General features: G+C 43.8%; 1 protein-coding gene across 1 annotated transcript in view; it reads right to left on the reverse strand.

The window, feature by feature from the left end:
- Positions 1–231: 231 nt before the first annotated feature.
- Positions 232–21,292, reverse strand: part of LOC115092336 (amine oxidase [flavin-containing] A-like) — a 96,804-nt gene continuing 75,743 nt past the window's right edge. Inside the window, 9 exon segments of the mRNA XM_029603126.1 lie at positions 232–786; positions 3,297–3,359; positions 3,751–3,862; positions 8,099–8,196; positions 8,976–9,033; positions 9,596–9,649; positions 10,038–10,134; positions 11,350–11,509; positions 12,464–12,613. Coding sequence (XP_029458986.1) covers positions 631–786; positions 3,297–3,359; positions 3,751–3,862; positions 8,099–8,196; positions 8,976–9,033; positions 9,596–9,649; positions 10,038–10,134; positions 11,350–11,509; positions 12,464–12,613 — 948 coding nt within the window. The 3' untranslated portion in view covers positions 232–630.

Here is a 21,292-nt window from a genome sequence, read left to right on the forward strand (position 1 = left end):
TGCAGGTGAACTTTTCAGTCTCCTGGTTCCCAAGCCTTAGGTCTGAATAACTGGTTTGGTTTCTTTATCCTGATGTGTTCCAGCGTGCGGGTTCGCTTTTTTTTTTTTTTTAAATTTACAGCTCTTAATAAAATAGCGGCCTCCAGTACAGCAGATGTGACAGGATCAAGAACTAGCTCACCCATGAAAAGAGAGAGGGAAAAATCAAGCAAAAAGGCACCTGAGTAAACCTGAAGGTGTGCAAAATTGTTTTTATTGTATGGAGTGCATGTTAAAAGGAAGAAAACCACAGAAAACCATGAAGTTTTTCCTGGACCGCAGTAGATTTCTGCCCTGGAGTTTCCACACAGACGCTAACACAGCAACAAAGACATTATGGCAAGTGACTCTGACGGAAAGGGAATGCAGGCTACGTCATCACCTGGATCTTCTTCTTCATCGCAGCCTTTGCATATTTTTATTTAACAAGGAGTGAAAATGATTTGCAAAGACCCCTCCCATTTCTAGTCAAATGATTATGGTTTGGCGTCAGTAAGGTGCTGGCGTCAAAGCCCAAGGTCATAGCCTAGGCTGTTTAAAAAAAAAAAAAAAAAAGGCAGATCAAAGATCAGCTTCTCGATGGGGCTCTCTTCAACTCCGAACGAGAAATCCCTTTCTATAGACATGGAGCCCAACAGCAGCCGCCGAGGTGAAGAAAACAGAAATTTCAAACAGCTTCAACAGTCCCTGCACGGACGGCAAGTTCCTCTCCCAAAACGTTGTAGTGATCGGCAAGGCTGGGACATCCTAGATGGGGGAGGGAATAATTCAGCGTTAGCAGTGGGAAGGCAGAAGTAGAACTCATAAGAACGTAAGACTTGTCATGCCGGGTCAGACCGAGGGTCCATCAAGCCCAGTATCCTGTTTCCACAAGTGCCTGGCAGATTCCATGCTGCTTACCTACGAGACTCCAAATATCTAATTATCAGTCTTGGCTCAGTTCCTCCGGCTTTGGATCTTATCCCCATTCCCCATTCGTTTTTTTTAGCTTAGGAAACAAGGTCTGTACCTTTTGCTAGGGACAAGGCCCTGATTTGAAGTATCATTTTCCCTGAAGTCATTCTACTTCTTGTGTTCAGACTTCCAAAAAAAAAAAAAAATCCTCAACACTTTGAAAATTTAGATGCTTAATTGATGATTTTCAACATGAAAAGTAGATATCTCCTGACCCTTTACAAAAACCCTAGGCACATTTGGAAAGTGAATGCTTGATGGCGTTTCTGCACTCACAGCAGTTCTTGGATACTTAATGGTAGGAGTGACATAGTCGGGGACACTTTCAAAAAACAGCAACAGGAGTAAAAAGAGACTCAGAAAGAGAAAAAAAAAAGCTAAATATTCAGCATTTCAGTCCACCTAATGACTGTTATCTATAAAAACACGTTGGCTGTACTGCTGCTGTAATTCCTAAATTTTGGAAACAAAAAATTCAGCATATCCATGGCTGGGAGTGCTCTCATGTACAGGGAAGCCAGAATAGCACCTTAATGTTCATGTTCAAAGGAGGCGGTATGCAGGATCTCATACCAGGAATGGGTAAGGGAGGGTGAATGGAGTCCTGAGTATTTGCTCAGGGTGGGGGAAGAATAAAATCGGACCTAGAACACGCCTAAGGAATCCACCAAGATGGTCTGTCAGTATCTTCTTCAGAGTTGTCAGTGAGAGATGTGTCTGGAACATGTGAACCAAGAAGCTGCAGGCTAAGAAGAAACTCTTTAGCTAACTGGTCAATGCCTAAGGCAGCCCTGTTCAGGGCTTCTGGGATTGATTAGGGCCTTTGTGATGTCATCAGTCACTGTGAAAGCAGATGGCTCTATGACATCACAAAGGGACGGCAGATTGCATCACCGCATTCTAACTCAAGAGCTGGGCTTAAAATTCTAAGATCAAAGACATTTAGACAATGATGATTCTCTGGACTTTGACAGTCATTTCCCAGCTGCTGACAGGATCTCTCTCTGTGTGAGAGAGGCACACTAGTGGAATTGGGGCTGGCAGTTTCAGGCCTGCCTGGCACCTGGAACGTGCCCAGAACACCCCCAACGGGGAGTCTCCTTTGACTCCAAGCACAGCACTTTATTCTCCTTGCTTGTTCAGTTACAGAAAAAACATCTAACAGATACTGCCGTGTGCCCCTCCCCACCCCCAGCCTGCTGGGATCACTCTGGCTGCCCTGACAAGAGGACGACAGTCTTACTGAAGACCTGGCCAGGCATCCAGAGAAGAGAGGGTCAAGATTCTAGGAGTCTCTGAAGAAAGGATGGTTGGAGATTGAAAACAGAGGGGGTCAAAGGAGAGAGGAAAAGAAATGTGTGCCCTTTCAGAAAAGGCAAGGAGGGGGAGAGGTGCCCCAGTTCAGAAAAGGAGAGGAGGGGAGAGATGCCCCCTTTCAGAATAATCTGAGAGCTCAGAAAGAGGAGTCTGTGAGAGCAGAAGTGGGTGAGAGAGAGAAACTGTAAGCCCCATGTAAGGAAAAGGGATTATGGGACCTTGTGGAAGCAGGGAGTTAGGGGGTCCCCACAGTAATGGTGGGGTGGAAGGGGGGAGACAGACTGCTGGTGGCTCAGGGATAAGTGGCAGGAACTGTGAAAAGCCTGACAGAGGCAAGGAGACCGGGATTAAAGTTTGCTATCAGTGTGGCACGAGAAGGGGACCTCAGACGATGCTACAAAGCATCTCAGGTACATAGTTTAATAAAGACTCAGCTGAAGGGGTTCCTGAAGTAAAGTACATTGAAGAGTTGCCATTGCTATGTGAATGAAATCAACCATCTCTGGAAACTCCTTGTGCTGAGTGATGTGTGATAATAAGGCACAGTACAGCCACACCACCAGGGATCCCAGCCAACTGCTCTTCACAACCCTTGCAGAAATGGATTCATCCAGCCCTTGGTAAAATCTGAGGTTTAGGCCCCTAAGGGGGTGTTACTGACCTCTCTCTGTCTGCTTAAAGCTAGGACTACCCCCTCTTTTCTGTCCCATGGCTCATAGCCCCAGGATGTTGCCTCGTTGACCCTTCTCTTACTCCAGCTATGGCCCACACTCCCCTAATCTCCTTAAGCTGATGGCCGCCTCTCCTCCTTGAAGGATAAACTACAGAAAGAACGCAATAAAAACTTCTTTCTGCAGACTGTTAATGTATTCTGTTGGAGAAAGGAGATTTTATTGCCCCTCTAACAGGAGAGGATCTGCTGGCTGCACTCTGTAGTTTATCGATGGGGTTTTTCTTCCAGTGCGAGGAAATCAGATGAAACCTACCACAGACTCGGGCTCTGGCATCCAGACATCCTTCTCGGAGATCTTGCCCATGCTGCACAGCACCTGCACGAGGAGAAAAAAAGCGGTTCCAGCAGGTGAACTTCAGCTCTTTGTATTTGTTCTCACTAATGCCATGGAAAGAAACATTTAGGAGGGAGAGATTCTTCGAAGAGTAGATGAAGTTGTGTTAGTAAAAAAAGGAAGCACTGGAAAATCTGAGCCACCTGTACCAGTCTTTCCTAGCAATTATCCAGCATGCAGTACAGAGTGCTTTGAAGTTCCTCTGCTTCATATCTCTTGTCTCAGTTTTAATGTATCAAGATCTCTTCCTCAGCAGAGACTTTGGTTTTGAACAACATCATGTAAAATACTGCATGGAAATCAACGTAGAGGTCTCCTTCCTCAAAGTCCTCGTTCACCACCATTTTGCCCCCTCATCTCTCTCTCTCATTACCTCTCTGGCTGCTCTCTCTCCAGCCTGTACCGCTCCTTCCATGTACCCGCTCCACTGGGTCGCCGTCTCCGTGCCCGCAAAGTAGATCCTGCCAACAGGTTGGCGAATGGCCCTTTAAGACAAATGTTAAACATTCAAATGTTAAAATACCTTAAACATAATTCCCCAGAATCCTCCAAGAAACCTACGATCAAACAACTCAGGTTACTTAAACATCCCCCCCATCAGAGATGCGCATCTGGCAGCAATAAGAGAAAGAGCCTTTTCCATTGCCTCACCTAAACTTTGGAACACCCTACCTAAAGATCTAAGAACCTAAAAATGTTCAAAAAAGACCCAAAAACACTAATGTTTCACAAATTCTACACTGACCTTCATACTTCTGATCATCCCAACTCACAACTGAACTTTCATCTATAAATATCATAATAACTTCTCTCCAACCAGAACCTACATACTCTCCTCATCCAACTTAATAATACTTTCTGGACTTGAAATGTTTATTTACTGTTTAATATTCACATTGTTCTACTTTGGCACATATGTTAAGAAAATGTATATGTTGTAAACCGTTATGATGGCTCTACCGAATGACGGTATATAAAACTCAACAAATAAATAAATAAATAAATGCAGTAAGAGGAAAGCCTCTGGCATGGAGATACTGAAATCCAACTGCCCTTTATCCTGGAGCTCACAGGCTGAAATGGGTGGTGGGGGGGAGGGGGGAGAGAGAGTGCTCTTAGGTCAGAGGCCACCAGCTCCTGTTACATTTGTTCCCAGACCCAAGCCATTGCCCATCCATAGAACTGTGATGGGGGCTTTGCCCGTCACTAATACAATCACCACTATTTTTCCATCATTAGGCATTGGGGAGAGGGGCGTTGCATTCGTGAATCCTCCCCTTGCAAAACTCCCACCTTTTTAAGGGATAGGTTTCTGTGGGTATATAATCCCTTGGAGCATGCTCAGTTCTTTGTAGGGTTAGGCACGAGCAAGAAGGAAGGAGAGACCCGCAGAGGGTTGGAGATAGAGATTCCCTCAGAATCTCAAGCAAGAAGTGACTGGAGAAATGGAAATGAGGAGAGAAGCTGGAGATCCCCTCAGGATCTCCCAAAGCAAGTGATTTTGGAGCTTTGAGAAGATTCTGAGGTTTCTGAAGATTAATCAGTTCTGAAGGGAGGGGAGGGAAGGCACCCCCCCTCCCCCCCACACACACACACCCATATCTCAACATACTGGATCAAGTTTCTTTTTAGCAAAGCAATCAGAAAAGCAAGGGTGAAGGGATTTATATTTTGGACTCTTATTAGAGACATCTGAACAGAGTTGGATTTGGATTACAAGTTGAGAGTTTTTGACCCATGGTTTGGGAGTTTTGCTATAGATAATGGTGCAAGTGACATGGACAAGGAAACCAGTCTATCAGTGAGATTACTGGTTGAGGCAGATCCTTATTTTTGTACTTTTGGCTCAGATACGTTTATTTGATTGGCAGTAAAGACTATTTTGAATACCACTTTGGTGTCCTCGCTTTATTTTTGGTGACTGCACTAGGGACCCTGGAGATTATTTTCTCCCCCCCCCCCCCCCAATCCAAACCCGTGGCACCCCTGAATGTTAATCACAGCACAAGTCAGGGGCCAGCTGCAGAGCCATTAAATATCCCAAATTAGGAAAAGTCTTCAGTTCCACGTCTCCGATTACGAGAAGGGGGCGAGTGGGAGGCGTGGAACTGAAGCAGTACAGAAACAACAGGAGACACATTGTGGAGTCCGATGGAAACCACACGTTGTACGCCACCTAGTGGCCCTGCTTTTTTGGTGGCTGGCACTGGGCCACAGGGAAATGGGTTCTTCTCCTTTCCATAGCTGCCTTGTTATTGAGCTGTTATAGGATCTCTGCCAGCAAAATGGGAAAAAGTCTACCTGCTGACTCCAGCTCCTCTGGAGTAGATCTGTCCTCGTGTGACGCTCCCTCTACTGCGCTGGAAATTAGCAATATTTCAAACTTATTCGAGGGAAACCAGCAGGCCATTTTCGCTCTTGCTACTGAAGGTTGGACTATGTGGCGAGCCTCTGGAATGCTCTGAGGTGGGAATTAAAAGCAGAATCCGACCCAGGTGGCAACGGTGGGTGGGGGGAGAGTGAAAGGTAAATCTGGCTATTCTCTTCTTTCTTGGGCACCAATGACGATTCCGACTGTAATCAGGACAAGAAGAGCCCTTCGCAAGACCTGCTGCAGTGCTGAACACCTTTAAAATAAAGCCTTTGTCCACGCTTCTGTGGCAAATCTCAGAACTATTCCTGCAGTGTCAGTGCGTTACCATGAGATCACAGCCACCCCATAGGGCTCTTGGGAATCTCTGCATGAGGTTACTGGGGATAGGAGAAACGAGAGACATTTGGGCTTCTACAAACCCTCCAAAGCATTCTGAAGAGCTACTGGAGGTGTACAAAATGTTTTGGGTTTTATGAAATGTTTTAGGACTTTAAAGAAACAACAGAAGAAAGAAGCAAGCAAAGAAAACCCCCAAAAAACCCCACGCAGGAGAGACAGGGAAAGTAGGCCTGGGGTTCCTATTCCCGAATGGTTATCCTGTGTGTGTCCATGAACGCAAGGCGATGCATTTCATTTGTTTTACCCAAACTCATGTTGCTGGGCCCTATTTCCACAACTTCTTGCCATTCTCCATAAACTTCTAGTGCTTTGTAAGTGCTGCACTCTGGGTCTGTTTCTTCAGACACGTATTAAAGGGTCGCCAAAATAGGCCCTTAGTAGTGACTTCAGTGTCTCCAAGGACATTGGACAGTGAGGCAGGAGAGTGGGAGTTCAGGAGGTGCCTCTCTGCTTTGGATGATTTAGCAAAGGTCAGGAACCCACTTGGCTCTCGATTCTTCAGGCCCCTTCTAAGGGAGAGGCTCTTCGGGGGAGGTCTCTCCAAGGGGCAGGACTGCCCGCCGTGTCTCCTGTGCTGAGAAGGTGATTGGGGCCCAAGGTCAGGGTTTCCAGGCCTTCAAGATTTGGGAGCTTTTGTCCTGGAGTCCAAGAACAGAGATATCCTGAAGATGCAAGGAAGAAGCCTTTAAGAAGGGCGTTACGCTCCCGCTCCTGTTCCATCTGAGGGGGATTTCTGCAGACTGTTGGAGCAGGCGGATTACTCTTTGTGGGGAGTCAGAGGGAAGGCTGCCTTACAGGGAAAAGGTCCCGCAGAAGTGCCGCCTACAGGCAGGACTTTCTGCTGAGTATCAGCAGGAGTTCCCAGTGACTGCTCGGACGCCTTGAACTGCATCCACGTTTGCAGGCACCAGTGGGGCAGTGCCCACGGAGGGGCCCTTGTTAAAAGCGCCTGCTGCCAAAAAGTGCAGATTTAATACTGGCCGAGGCTGAGGTTTTAATTCTGGAACTTTATTTTTTTCTGTATTGATGTGCACTAAGCAACAGTGCACCGCTTGTGATTTTAATCTTGTAAGCACGCTTTCAGCACAAGGATTTCATTTTTCAACAGCAGCCACTGTTTTGTGCTGGACCTGTACAAAAAGCCTAAGGGCCTTGAAAGATTTTTCTTCCCCTCCTACCCCCAGAGAGTATGGGTCAGAAAGTGGACCCAGCACTCCCCAATGAACTCCTGATCTCAGTTAGCCGGCAGCACAGGGGCTGCACACGGGTAGATCTTAAAAGGTTGTGCATGGGCGTACATGTGCGTGTGCTACCCGGCGCGCGCACATGCACGCCCGATTTTATAACATGCGCGCGCAAGTTATAAAATCGGGGGTCGGCGCGCGCAAGGGGGTGCATAATTGTGCACCTTGAACTTGCTGAGCTGCGCTGCTTTCCCCCGTTCCCTCCCCCTAACCTGACCTTCCCACCCCTTCCCCTAATCTTTTCCCCCCTAGCCCTAGTCGAACCCCCACCAAAATTTGTATCTTACCTTTTGCGCCTGCCTCCGGACAGGCACAAGTTGGGCAAGCCGGCAGCCTGCCGTCACTCAATCCTCCGACACAGTGGCAATGGCTGCTCTGTCGGAGGCCTCTGGCCCCACCCCCAGACCGCCCCGCCCCTTTATTAAAGCCCCAGGACTTACACGGTCCCGGGGCTTTATGCGCTTCGCCGGGCCTTTTTAAAATATGGCGCATGGTGTTTGGTTGTAATTCTTCAATATTCTTCGAAAGGCGCCTGCAACTTACTGGCCGCGGTCAGGGCGTCTGCGATAACGCTCCACTTCTCAAAGCATCCAGGCTATTTACTCAGAACAGTTAACACAATCAGGAGAACTAGCCCATCAAACAGATATTCTAACGTTCCTGCAGTGGATTCTTTAGAAATGAATAATTGAACCTTATCATACCTTCCAAACTGAGTCATGATCCCCGGGGGAAAGTAAGCTGTGTAGCACCCGCCCGAGTATTGCTCCTCACACCAGTTCTTCTCTTCGTAATGCACCGGCTGCAAGACAAGCCCCAGAACTCCATTACAAAATACCCCATCCACCAAATGTATACTGTAGAGTAGGGATGTGAATCGGGCTTCGGACGACTGAAAATATCGTCGATATTTTCGAAATCGTCAGAAATCGGGGCTCCCCCGAAATGATAGGAAAACCCCACGATATTGATCGTGGGGGTTCTCTTATCATTTTGGGGGAGGGTGGGAAAAACGGCACACAAAAATAACCCCTAAACCCACCCCGAATCTTTAAAACTAATCCCATTTTTAAAGATGGCGCCGGCCATCCAGTGCTCCCTCCATGTGACAGGGGCCGGCCAATGGCACGGATACCCTGTCACATGGTAAGGGCAAAGGCCATCGGCGCCATTTTTATTAGTGGCAGCTGACGGCCCGAGAGCGGGAGATCGCTCCCGGGACCCCCACTGGACCACCAGGTACCTGTAAAATGTTTTTGGGGGGGTCGGGAGGGTGGGGGAAGCAAAGGGATTAGTTTTAAAGGGTCGGGGTGGGTTTTTTGTTTATCGGCTCGGGCGCTGCCGATAAACAAAACTGCGATTGGGCCCGATGGAAAAAAACTCACATGTGAATCGGAACTGGAATCCGAACCGATTCTGGTTCCGATTCACATCTCTACTGTAGAGATCAGGAGGAGGCCATAAAAAAGGTGAAGGTAAGCTGCTTTGATGCTATGCTTAAAGAGATCTTATTTATTGACCCTCCCTCCTGTTTCCACATTCTTATTCCAATTTACAGCATCAGGAAGAGTTCTCTCTTACGTGCAGTGCTTTTTCTGTTCCCATAACCTTTGCGTACAGCTGACAGAGTCTCTTCTTCCTAGCAGGGAGAGAAACGTCTTCAGAAAACAAACAAAAGCCATTCCTTCTGCCCGACTCCCTGCCTCACTGATCTGCAGTTTCACTTTCACTTTCCCTTTCCCAACATTAAGGATCCCCCAGGCCTGTCCCAAGCCTTGTTGAATTCTGATACCTTTTTTTTTTTTTTCACTCTACTAAGAGGGACTTCAAACTCCCCTGGGGGTAGCAGTTCACCCCCTAGTACTGTTGGGTCCTGCAGGAGGGCACCGCGGTTTCAGGAAGATTGTAGTCGCGGTTGCAAGGTAGCGTGCGCCTTCGCTTGCTATGGTTTGTTCCCTCCTGCTTCAAATGCTAAAGGAGCTGAATGCCTAGGGTGTGCTGAGTGAGCAGTGACATGTCCTCTGTCAACCTTCAATGTGCAACAACCCAAACAAAAAAAAACAACACATTTTGGCTGTCTGGCATAACTAAAACTTGGGTTCAACTCTTGGAGATACAGAAGCAATAAAACAGTGTTAAGGGGGAAAAAAACCATTGTTATTGAAGCCCATGCCAGCGGGTCCTCTCTCGGAGAGACTTACCTCTCCTCTGTGCTCAGATGTGTCAGAGCCGAGGCCTTTCTTGTCAGGATGAAACTGAAGAAAACATATTTCAGTTAATGGGGAAACAAGCTCATGATGGTACTTTGAATCTGGCATGTATTTCGATTTTTTTTTTTTTTAAATTCTGCATTTGCTGAAAATTTAAAAGAGCTAGGGCGCTGAGATCAGAGGGCAGGCATCTGCTTCCCGACGGCTTGCATGCCTGAACGCTCGGGAAGAGACGACGACATCGATCATCTTTGTAAAGCTAGGAATAAGATCTCAGGAGGGTGCAAAAGAACCAAAAAAAAATGGGGTAACTTGCTATTCTGAGCGAGCCAGCTAGTGACACAGCACAATTGGCACCACATTTGCTTCAAGTCTGCAGTGTGTGTGTGTGTGTTCTTATGTCATATGCATTGCAGTCTGTATCACCCATTACCCCATGATAGCAGGAACAGAACCATCCGGCTTCGTGTCATCCAGCGTAATCCCGATTGGTGCCTCTTCATCCTCTATGATCATAGAACCAGAGTAGCCTGTGAAAGGTTGGAACATAGATGGAAGTCTTCAGGATAAAGGTTGTTTTAAGTCATAACACAGAACCGAGCATGCAGTACACCCATGGAGGGGGTGATGATTTCTGCATTCAGGCACCTGAGACATGCTGGTGTCCCTCTAAAACAGGGCTTCCCAAACTGGGGGTCACAAAACCTTCAGCTGGGGTCACAAGTGCCTCAAAAGGCAGTGCCTTTCAGGTATAAGCAGCAGCAGCATTAATAGTGGAAGGGAGCATGGGGCCTGAGATCCGGCACACGCTCACAGACCCTGCAGTGGCCCTGCCCTTGCACGAGTTTCTGAAGTACAAGGAAGCCGTGCATGAAGAGGGACTGGAGATGTTGCAGGACTTGTGAGTTTGCACTGCCTCAGAGGCTCTGCGCTGACTTTCATTATAAGATGGTTGAGAAAAATGAAGCATTATAATTTGTTACACAGCATCAGGATGGGCTTCATTACCAGAAGGCAAATAAGTCAGTTTCAACATTAATGTCACAAAATGCTTGGGCATTACTGGATTTTCAGTGAAGACAGTTGAACATAAGATTAAAAAATAATTTAAAGTAGCAGGTTTTTTTTATTTTAAACTCAAAATCTGAGTCCTGTGGGCAGGACATTTTCTGATTGCAGTAGAACAGGACAGGCTGGCCAGTAATGAATTTGGGGGCAGTACCTGAGTCGTGGTCACAGGCTCAGTGCATAAAAGGCATGTGCTGAGACAGGAACAACGTACAACACCAGGGCAAGCACTCAGCCAGACCTGTGCCCACACCTGGCATGTGATGTGGCATGTGATGTAGAACTGCAAGCACACAACCTCACTTCTAAAACCTTTCATTTCAATATTTACAGCAAAAGATGTGGCGAAGTTTAAACTTCAAAGCACACAAATGCACATGGTACCGCAGCATTGCTATTAGCGTAAGCTGGCACCAGGGTTCCTATAAGCATGCAGCTGGCACTGCAGTGATTTAAAGACTTCTCCATGTTACAAGAATGTGACATCCTTTGGTGACGGGAGCTGCAGCAGATGCATTTCTCCTCTCAAAGAAACGTTATGGTTTGTCCTTTTTTCATTCATAGTTTGCTTTGACCTTCATAAATCTGTACATACTGTCAGAATAACAGCATAAGAGTGTGACATGACTCAGAAAGTAAGCAAGAACACATCCGATCCTTCTTTTCCATATACATACCCATCTTCCTCCAAAAGGCTTCCTTGTAGTACACCATACACTTAATGACAGATCCCATTGGAAGTCGCTGGATCAGCTGGTTCCTCAAAGCTGGCAGCTCTGGGTTAAAATGAATCTTTGTTGTCAGGCCGGGAGGGATGGCACAGATTAGGAACTTGGCCTGTAGGAAAAAGAGAGGATGCCTTTCTTGCCTAGTGCACTGCAAGCGACTGCAGCCAGCTCCAGAGTGCAGAGGAAGGTGCAATTACTATATTTCATGTACCATGAGGTTTTCCATTCACAGGCCAAGCCGCTTTTCCTATGTATACCTGATGCTCAGAAAGCTGCAGAGGCCGCATTCACAGCCTCTGTGGCGAGAGGGATTCTCAACCATTGGTCAACAGTGGTATCTATTGACTGGACTTAGAGCGTACATGTACTAGGTCCCAGAGAAAGCTACCGCCTGTGGCCCCTTAGCCAAAGACCATTACTGTAATGGCAGGGGTAGCAGAGAAAGTTATAAAATAAGGGAAACCACCCCCCCCCTATTGTTGGGAATGAAGAAACTTGGTACCACAGCCTAGTAGAAGTGATTTCAATTGAGCTAGAAGCCCAAAGAACAGGATGAAACTGCACCTACAGTACCTGAATGTAATCTGCTTTGAAATGCCTAAAGGTGGAAGATAAATCAGATATATAAAAAGAGCAACACTTTGAAACATCTTGAATATTCTCAATTGATGACAGCAGAGGAGAATAATATCATAGGAGATATTAATAAACGGGAGTCACCATGGCAGACGGTGATTTCTTCTGCATTTCAGAGGTGGGTGCGACTCTTAAAAACAAAACCTGAATTCTCCCCTAAGGAAATGCCCCCCCCCCCCCAACCCTTATTTATTTAAGAGAAATTTATATGCCGCCTATACACAGCTCTAGGCGGCTTACAAATAAAAGCATGCATAATGGACAGGAATGTGATAGACGCCCATTTTGTCCATGGTTCAGATACTGTGCGAAGCAAAGAGAAGCCGCACCCTGGCACAGTCAGCTGTACCTTCCTGAGAGCTGCAGCCCATGATCCCTTCTTACCCTCCCCAGTGGAGCCGGCATGGCTGCGGCTTGACTGAATTACCTCATACAGCTCGTGGTTCAGAGTCTCCACCACAACACTGTCTCCAGACTGCTCGATGCGGATCACGGGCCTCTGCAGCTTCACGCGGCCTTCCAGGAGCTCCATCATCCTCTCGCTGATCTGACCAGCACCTCCCACAAACTTCCTCTCCTGGAATCAGCGGCAAAGTGGAAGAGAGGAAGGGAAGAAAACCAATAGTGATAATAGGTGACAAAAGACTAAGAATGGAAAGAAAACTAAAACGCATCACCATCAGTTTCTTTGGATCAAATAATTAAAAATACCACAGACTTCCTGAACCCAAATTCTATCTTATCACTTAAGACTACATTAAGTTGCTCCCTTTAGGCCAATAATCTTTTCTATGGCTTCGAGCCTGCAGGTTTATGTTTATTTTCTAAAATCTTTCAGGTGACTTTTCAAAAGTTGTGCACACAAAAAAAATAGCATTTAATTAATTATTTATTTATTTTTATATACCGGTGTTCGATTTTACATATCACATCGGTTTACATACCAACAAAAAATGCAGGAAATCAAGATTATATAGAGGAGTGCATGCTATTTTAGAAACCTCAAAATACACATGTAAATCAGGGTCTGCGAGTAAATTTATGTGTGTAAAACAGGGGCATTTCGGGGTAGGGCCAACAGTTACACGAGGAAGCTGCAATTTTGTAAGAATTTACACTTGTAAATGTGACAGCTTATTCGTGTATATTTACTAAGAACATAAGAACATGCCATACTGGGTCAGACCAAGGGTTCATGAAGCCCAGCATCCTGTTTCCAACAGTGGCCAATCCAGGCCATAAGAACCTGGCAACTACCCAAAAACTAAGTCTATCCCATGCTACTGATGCTAGTAATAGCAGTGGCTATTTTCTAAGTCAACTTAATTAATAGCAGGTAATGTACTTCTCCAGCAAGAACTTATCCAATCCTTTTTTAAACCCAGCTACACTAACTGCACTAACCACATTCCCTGGCAACAAATTCCAGAGTTTGTGCATTGAGTGAAAAAGAACTTTCTCTGATTAGTTTTAAATGTGCTACATGCTAACTTCATGGAGTGCCCCCTTGTCCTTCTATTATCCGAAAGTTTCACATTTACCCATTCTAGATCTCTCATGATTTTAAACACCACTATCATATCCCCCCTCAGCTGTCTCTTCTCCAAGCTGAACAGTCCTAACCTCTTTAGTCTTTCCTCATAGGGGAGCTGTTCCATCCCCTTTATCATTTTGGTTGCCCTTCTCTGTACTTTCTCCATCGCAACTATATCTTATTTGACATGCGGTGACCAGAATTGTACACAGTATTCAAGGTGCGGTCTCACCATGGAGCGATACATAGGCATTATGACATTTTCCACTTTATTCACCATTCCTTTCCTAATAATTGCTAACATTCTGTTTGCTTTTTTGACTGCTGCAGCACACTGAGCTGACGATTTCAATGTATTATCCACCATGACGCCTAGAACTCTTTCCTGGGTGCTAGCCCCTAATATGGAACCTAACATTGTGTAACTACAGCATGGATTATTTTTCCCTATATGCATCACCTTGCACTTATCCACATTAAATTTCATCTGCCATTTGGATGCCCAATTTTCCAGTGTCACAAGATCCTCCTGCAATTTATCACAATCCACTTGTGATTTAATTAATCTGAAGTAGAAGAGGACCGGAAGGCTCATCTGCTTACTGCTCCCAGCATCCCCTGGGAGAGGAGTCCAGAGGTCACCGCAAGTGATCCAGAAACTGAATTCCACAGCCCCAGCTTCCAGAGGCCCCGCACCACTTGCAGTAGAAGAGGACCGGAAGCGCGTGCCTAACTGCGTGTGAATCTCAAACCCTTCAATTAACTGAGTGAAGATCAATTTAATGGTGGGTAAAGAGGATTGGTAAGTATAGCTTTGGGAAATCTTTGGACTTATATAAGTTTGGTGAAAGGTGAAATAGAGGGATATATTCTTTAGAGTTTGTGTGTGTCTCAGGTAATAAGCAAGCCAGAGATAGTTAATTCTAGTGTCTGTCTTTCCCTACCCACTCAACCCTTGATCTTTAGGCAAGAGACATTTTCTCATTAAAAATCAATCAGGGTCTTATCTAAATCATACTATTGGACCAGCCCTTATTGAAAGTTTAATCCTCCCCTTGTAGGACACTAGCTGATTAAATTTAAAAGTGAATTTGCTAATTAAAGTACTCTAATTACAACTCCCTTAGTATCCTAAACTTAACTAGGAACTCAATAAAATTAAGATAAGAACATAAGAACAAGCCATACTGGGTCAGACCAAGAGTCCATCAAGCCCAGCATCGTGTTTCCAACAATGGCCAATCCAGGCCATAAGAACCTGGCAAGTAAACTAAGTCTATTCCATGTTACTGTTGCTATTAATAGCAGTGGCTATTTTCTAAGTCAACTTAATTGGACTTTTCCTCCAAGAACTTATCCAATCCTTTTTTAAACACAGCTATACTAACTGCACTAACCACATCCTCTGGCAACAAATTCCAGAGTTTAATTGTGCGTTGAGTGAAAAAGAACTTTCTCCGATTAGTTTTAAATGTGCCATATGTTAACTTCATGGAGTGCCCCCTAGTCTTTCTATTATCTGAAAGAGTAAATAACCGATTCACATCTACCCGTTCTAGACCTCTCATGATTTTAAACACCTCTATCATATCCCCCCTCAGCCATTTCTTCTCCAGCAGTCCAGCAGCAAGAGGAGGGGCTTTCCAGTCTTTTGCATTGAGTGTCACATGTATGATTTTTTTACCCGCCAGTAAGAGATTGTATGTGTGCACTCAGTGCAAAGAGCTCCTGGCTCTCAGTGTACAAGTCCGATCTCTGGAGGCTAGAGGAGCAGACTTGGAGGAGCAGAGGCAGGCAGAGAGGTACATTGATGAGACCTTCAGAGACATAGTAGCCAAGACCCAAATCCATTCTGGCAGCCCCAGTGCTGCCTTGGATCAGAAAGGTCTCCCAGTAGGAGAACATCACCCTGGGGTAGCAGGAAGTGATCCTGTAGCAAGGACCTGCTCTCCAGGTAATGTATTGTCCTCTCGCACTGAGGACAAGTCTCCCAGGTCTCCTGCCCAGGAGTGAAGGGTTAGGCCGGCCATCATAGTTGGTGATTCAATTATTAGAAATATAGATAGTAGGGTGGCTGGTTAAAGTGAGGATCGCCTGGTGACTTGCCTGTCTACAGCGAAAATGGCAGACCTCACGCATCACCTAGATAGGATTATAGACAGTGCTGGGGAGGAGCCGGCTGTCGTGGTACATGTGGGCACCAACGACATAGGAAAATGTGGGAGAGAGGTTCTGGAAGCCAAATTTAGGATTTTAGGTAGAAAGCTGAAATCCAGAACCTCCAGGGTGGCATTCTCTGAAATGCTTCCTGTTCCACGTGCAGGTCCCCAGAGGCAGGCAGAGCTCCGGAGTCTCAATGCATGGATGAGACGATAGTGCAGGGAAGAAGGATTCAGTTTTGTAAGGAACTGGGGAAATGTTTGGGGAAGGGGGAGACTTTTCCGAAAAGATGGACTCCACCTTAACCAGAGTGGAACCAAGCTGCTGGCACTAACTTTCAAAAAGGAGATAAACCCAAAAAACAAGAAGGAAGTCGTCTAACAAAGCCGTGAGGAATAAAAACAAGGAATAGCCGAAGGTCCTCAAAAATTTTTTATTAGGAAATAATAATCCGTGAAGGGCTTCTTCAGGGGCTGTAAACAACAGAATGTCACATTTAAGCTGCATTTTTCAATCTCTCAAGCCTCATTCAAAATGAAATCCAAAACATTAGTAGCAGGTTTTGCACTGTCTTGTTGGTATGCTTATTCCATAGACGTTCATAAACAGGCTCTTGGGCACATGAAGTGTGAATGCTAAAATTCTTTCAATCAGAGCGGCTCCAAAGGGCAACACAAAATAGTATGCATGCAACAGCAGTGGGAGTTCAGTATCGGCCCGACTGTAGAAACGCTATAATTGCAATCTGAATTGGAAGAAGGATCCATTTGAAGAAAATAGGATAAAACATAAGCATTGTCAAGTTAAGTGTAAAACATTGATAAGACATGTGAAGAGAGAATTTGAAATTAAGTTGGCCATAGAGGCAAAAACTCATAATAAAAGCTTTTTTAAATATATCCAAAGCAAGAAACCAGTGAGGGAGTCAGTTGGACCATTAGATGACCGAGGGGTTAAAGGGGCTCTTAGGGAAGATAATGCCATTGCAGAAAGACTAAATTAATTCTTTGCTTCCGTTTTTCTAATGAGGATGTTGGGGCGATATCAGTTCCGGAGATGGTTTTTAAGGGTGATGAGTCAGACGAACTGAACCAAATCACTGTGAATCTGGAATATGTAGTAGGCCAGATTGACAAACTAAAGAGTAGCAAATCACCTGGACCGGATGGTATGTATCCTAAGGTACTGAAGGAACTCAAAAATGAAATTTCTAATCTATTAGTTAAAATGTGTCACCTATCATTAAAATCATCCATTGTACCTGAAGACTGGAGGGTGGCCAATGTAACCCCAATATTTAAAAAAGGCTCCAGGGGCGATCCGGGTAACTATAGACCAGTGAGCCTGACTTCAGTGCCGGGAAAAATAGTGGAAACTATTCTAAAGATCAAAATCGTAGAGCATATCGAAAGACATGGTTTAATGGAACACAGTCAACATGGATTTACCCAAGGGAAGTCTTGCCTAACTTATCTGCTACATTTTTTTGAAGGGGTTAATAAACATATGGATAAAGGTGAACCGGTAGATGTAGTGTATTTGGATTTTCAGAAGGTGTTTGACAAAGTCCCTCATGAGAGGCTTCTAAGAAAACTAAAATGTCATGGGATAGGAGACGATGTCCTTTCATGGATTATAAACTGGTTAAAAGACGGAAAACAAAGAGTAGGATTAAATGGACAATTTTCTCAGTGGAAAAGGGTAAACAGTGGAGTGCCTCAGGGATCTGTACTTGGACTAGTGCTTTTCAATATATATATAAATGATTTGGAAAGGAATACGACGAGTAAGGTCATCAAATTTGCGGACGATACAAAATTATTCAGAGTAGTTAAATCACAAGCGGATTGTGATACATTACAGGAAGACCTTGCAAGACTGGAAATGTGGGCATCCAAATGGCAGATGAAATTTAATGTGGACAAGTGCAAGGTGTTACATATAGGGAAAAATAACCCTTGCTGTAGTTACACAATGTTAGCTTCCATATTAGGAGCTACCACCCAGGAAAAAGATCTAGGCATCATAGTAGATAATACTTTAAAATTGTTGGCTCAGTGTGCTGCAGCAGTCAAAAAAGCAAACAGAATGTTAGGAATTATTAGGAAGGAAATGGTTAATAAAACGGAAAATGTCATAATGCTTCTGTATCACTTCATGGTGAGACCGCACCTTGAATACTGTGTACAATTCTGGTCACCGCATCTCAAAAAAGATATAGTTGCGATAGAGAAGGTACAGAGAAGGGCAACCAAAATGATAAAGGGGATGGAACAGCTCCCCTATGAGGAAAGGCTGAATAGGTTAGTGCTGTTCAGCTTAGAGAAGAGATGGCTGAGTGGGTATATGATAGAGGTCTTTAAGATCTTGAGAGGTCTTGAACGAGTAGATGTATATCGGTTATTTACACTTTCGGATAATAGAAGGACTAGGGGGCATTCCATGAAGTTAGCAAGTAACAAATTTAAGACTAATCAGAGAAAATTATTTTTCACTCAACGCACAATTAAACTCTGGAATTTGTTGCCAGAGGATGTGGTTAGTGCAGTTAGTGTACTTGGGTTCAAAAAAGGTTTGGATAAGTTCTTGGAGGAGAAGTCCATTAACTGCTATTAATCAAGTTTACTTAGGGAATAGCCACTGCTATTAATTGCTTCAGTAGCATGGGATCTTCTTGGTGTTTGGGTAATTGCCAGGTTCTTGTGGCTTGATCTGAACCAGCATGGGAATTTCTTATGTTCTTAATAATTTTGTATCATCTGAAAATCTGATTACCTGACTCGTCGTATTCCTTTCCAGATCATTTATAAATTTATTGAAAAGCCCAGGTCCCAGTACAGATCCCTGAGGCACTCCACTGTCCACCCCACTCCACTGACAAAATTGTCCATTTAATCCTACTCTCTGTTTCCTGTCTTTTAACCAGTTTGTAATCCACGAAAGGACATCGTCCCCTATCTCATGACTGTTTACTTTTCCTCTCTCATGAGGAACTTTGTCAAATGCCTTATGAAAATCCAAATATACTACATCTACCGGTTCACCTTTATCTACATATTTATTAACCCCTTCAAAAAAGTGAAGCAGATTTGTGAGGCAAGACTTGCCTTGGGTAAAGCCATGCCGACTTTGTTCCATTAAACCATGCCTTTCTATATGGTGTGTGATTTTAATCTTAACATTTTCCACTATTTTTCCTGGCACTGAAGTCAGGCTAACTGGTCTGTAGTTTCCTGGATCACCTCTGGAGCCCTTTTTAAATATTGGGGTTACATTAGCCACCCTCCAGTCTTCAGGTACAATGGATGATTTTAATGATAGGTTACATAATTTTACTAATAGATCTGAAATTTCATTTTTGAGTTCCTTCAGAACCCTGGGGTGTATACCATCTGGTCCAGGTGATTTACTACTATTCAGTTTGTCAATCAGGCCAATCACATCTTCTAGGTTCACCGTGATTTGGTTCAGTCCATCTGAATCATTACCCATGAAAACCTTCTCTGGAACGGGTGTCTCCCCAATATCCTCTTCAGTAAACACCGAAGGAAAGAAATCTTTTAATCTTTCCGCGATGGCCTTATTTTCTCTAAGTGCCTCTGTAACCCCTCGATCATCTAACAGTCCAACTGACTCCTTCGCAGGCTTTCTGCTTCGGATACTTTTCAAAAGTTTTTACTGTGAGTTTTTGCCTCTACGGCCAACTTCTTTTCAAATTCTCTCTTAGCCTGTCTTATCAGTGTTTTACATTTAATTTGCCAATGCTTATGCTTTATCCTATTTTCTTCTGTTGAATCCTTCTTCCAATTTTTTAATAAAGATCTTTTGGCTAAAATAGCCTCTTTCACCTCACCTTTTAACCATGCCAGTAATCGTTCTGCCTTCCTTCCACCTTTCTTAATGTATAGAATACATTTGGATTGTGCTTCTAGGATGGTATTTTTTAACAATGACCACACTTCTTGCACACTTTTTACCTTTGTAGCTGCTCCTTTCAGTTTTTTTCTATTTTTCTCATTTTATCAAAGTTTCCCTTTTGAAAGTTTAGCACTAGGACTGTGGATTTGCTTACTGTCTCCCTTCCAATCATTAATTCAAATTTGATCATATTATGATCACTATTGCCAAGTGGCCCCACCACCATTACTTCTCTTACCAAATCCTGTGCTCCACTGAGAATTAGATCTAAAATTGTTCCCTCTCTCGTCAGTTCCTGAACCAATTGCTTGTACTATGAATGCATATGTATGTGACAGTGTATGTGTGAGAGAGAATGGACATATGAGTATGTGTGAGAGAGAGAGAGGATAACCTCCTAAGCCTTGACAATATCAGGGTGACTGTAAATCAAGAGCTCCCACGTATGGATAGCAGGGGTTTTTTAAAATCCTTATTAGTTGTAATTATTGAGTGTTATTTGATATATGTGCTGTTTTGAAATATTTTATTGGTGTTGGGAAATTGTAAAAAATGTATATGATTTTAATTAATAGAAATTCTATTTATTAGTAGTTTTAAAATATTTTTTTATTAGTATGGTTTTACTATTATAACTGATGCTTTATGTTTCTTGATTTTATTTGTTTTATGAGGAATGGTGGTTCTGTTTTTCCTTGTTAAAACACAGAGTCTGGCTTCTTGGGGTTTCCATTTCAGTTTTTGTCTAATTTGTGCTCCTTTATTTGGTGAGGGTCTGTCTCTGCTCTGTGTGTGTGTGTGACCATGATGAGAGATTCTGCTAGCATAGGGATCTATAGAAATCGGGTTTGTTTTGTTTCCTCAGTAGGTGGTGTATTGGTATTTTAGGACCCAGTGTAATATTTACCCTTGCTTTTTCACAGGTAGGGTTATTGTTGTTTGAATCCTTGGTTTTATTACTGTTATGTTACGATGGGATTGCGGTATAGATTTTGAGTGTCTTTTTTTGCGGGATTTTGTGTTAATTCACAATGGGCCTGGCAGTGGAAGGTGTTTGTGCTGCTGTTACTTTGAGGTGACACCAGAATTTGAAAATATCTTTTTGTATGATGAGCTGTAAGGAAACATCCAAGCTCCATTATTTGGGGGAATTTCAGTGGATGCACAGACTTACAGAACTGGAGGTGCAGGATTTATATTGACATTCTGTCCCTTCCTATATATTCCAGACTTCACTCTCATAGCCTCATTCAACTAATTCTATATGGCTAGCAAATAATTTTATAGTGTGAAACTGGCCAGCTTTTTAAAATTACGCAAAACACCTTTTGGACTTTTTTTTATTAACACCAAATATTCAAAAGCTGTGTTCATCCCATCCTCATACATCTCATTAAAGAGGTAAATTGAATAACACAATAACTTTGTTTTATTATTGTTACTCATAAATTATAACAATAACATTAATCTTGGAATATTATATATTTTTAATAAAAATGAAAGGTTTTCATGAGATAGATTGTGTCGTGAAACATTTTATTTATGTATATATTTAAGGAAACACATAAATTCTCGAAATACATTTCATTCATTTAACCTTTAACCTCTGGTTTGCTAGTAGACTGAATTACTGTGTCACGAAAT

Source organism: Rhinatrema bivittatum, chromosome 5 (genome assembly GCF_901001135.1).
Source record: "Rhinatrema bivittatum chromosome 5, aRhiBiv1.1, whole genome shotgun sequence".
Lineage (NCBI taxonomy): Eukaryota > Metazoa > Chordata > Amphibia > Gymnophiona > Rhinatrematidae > Rhinatrema > Rhinatrema bivittatum.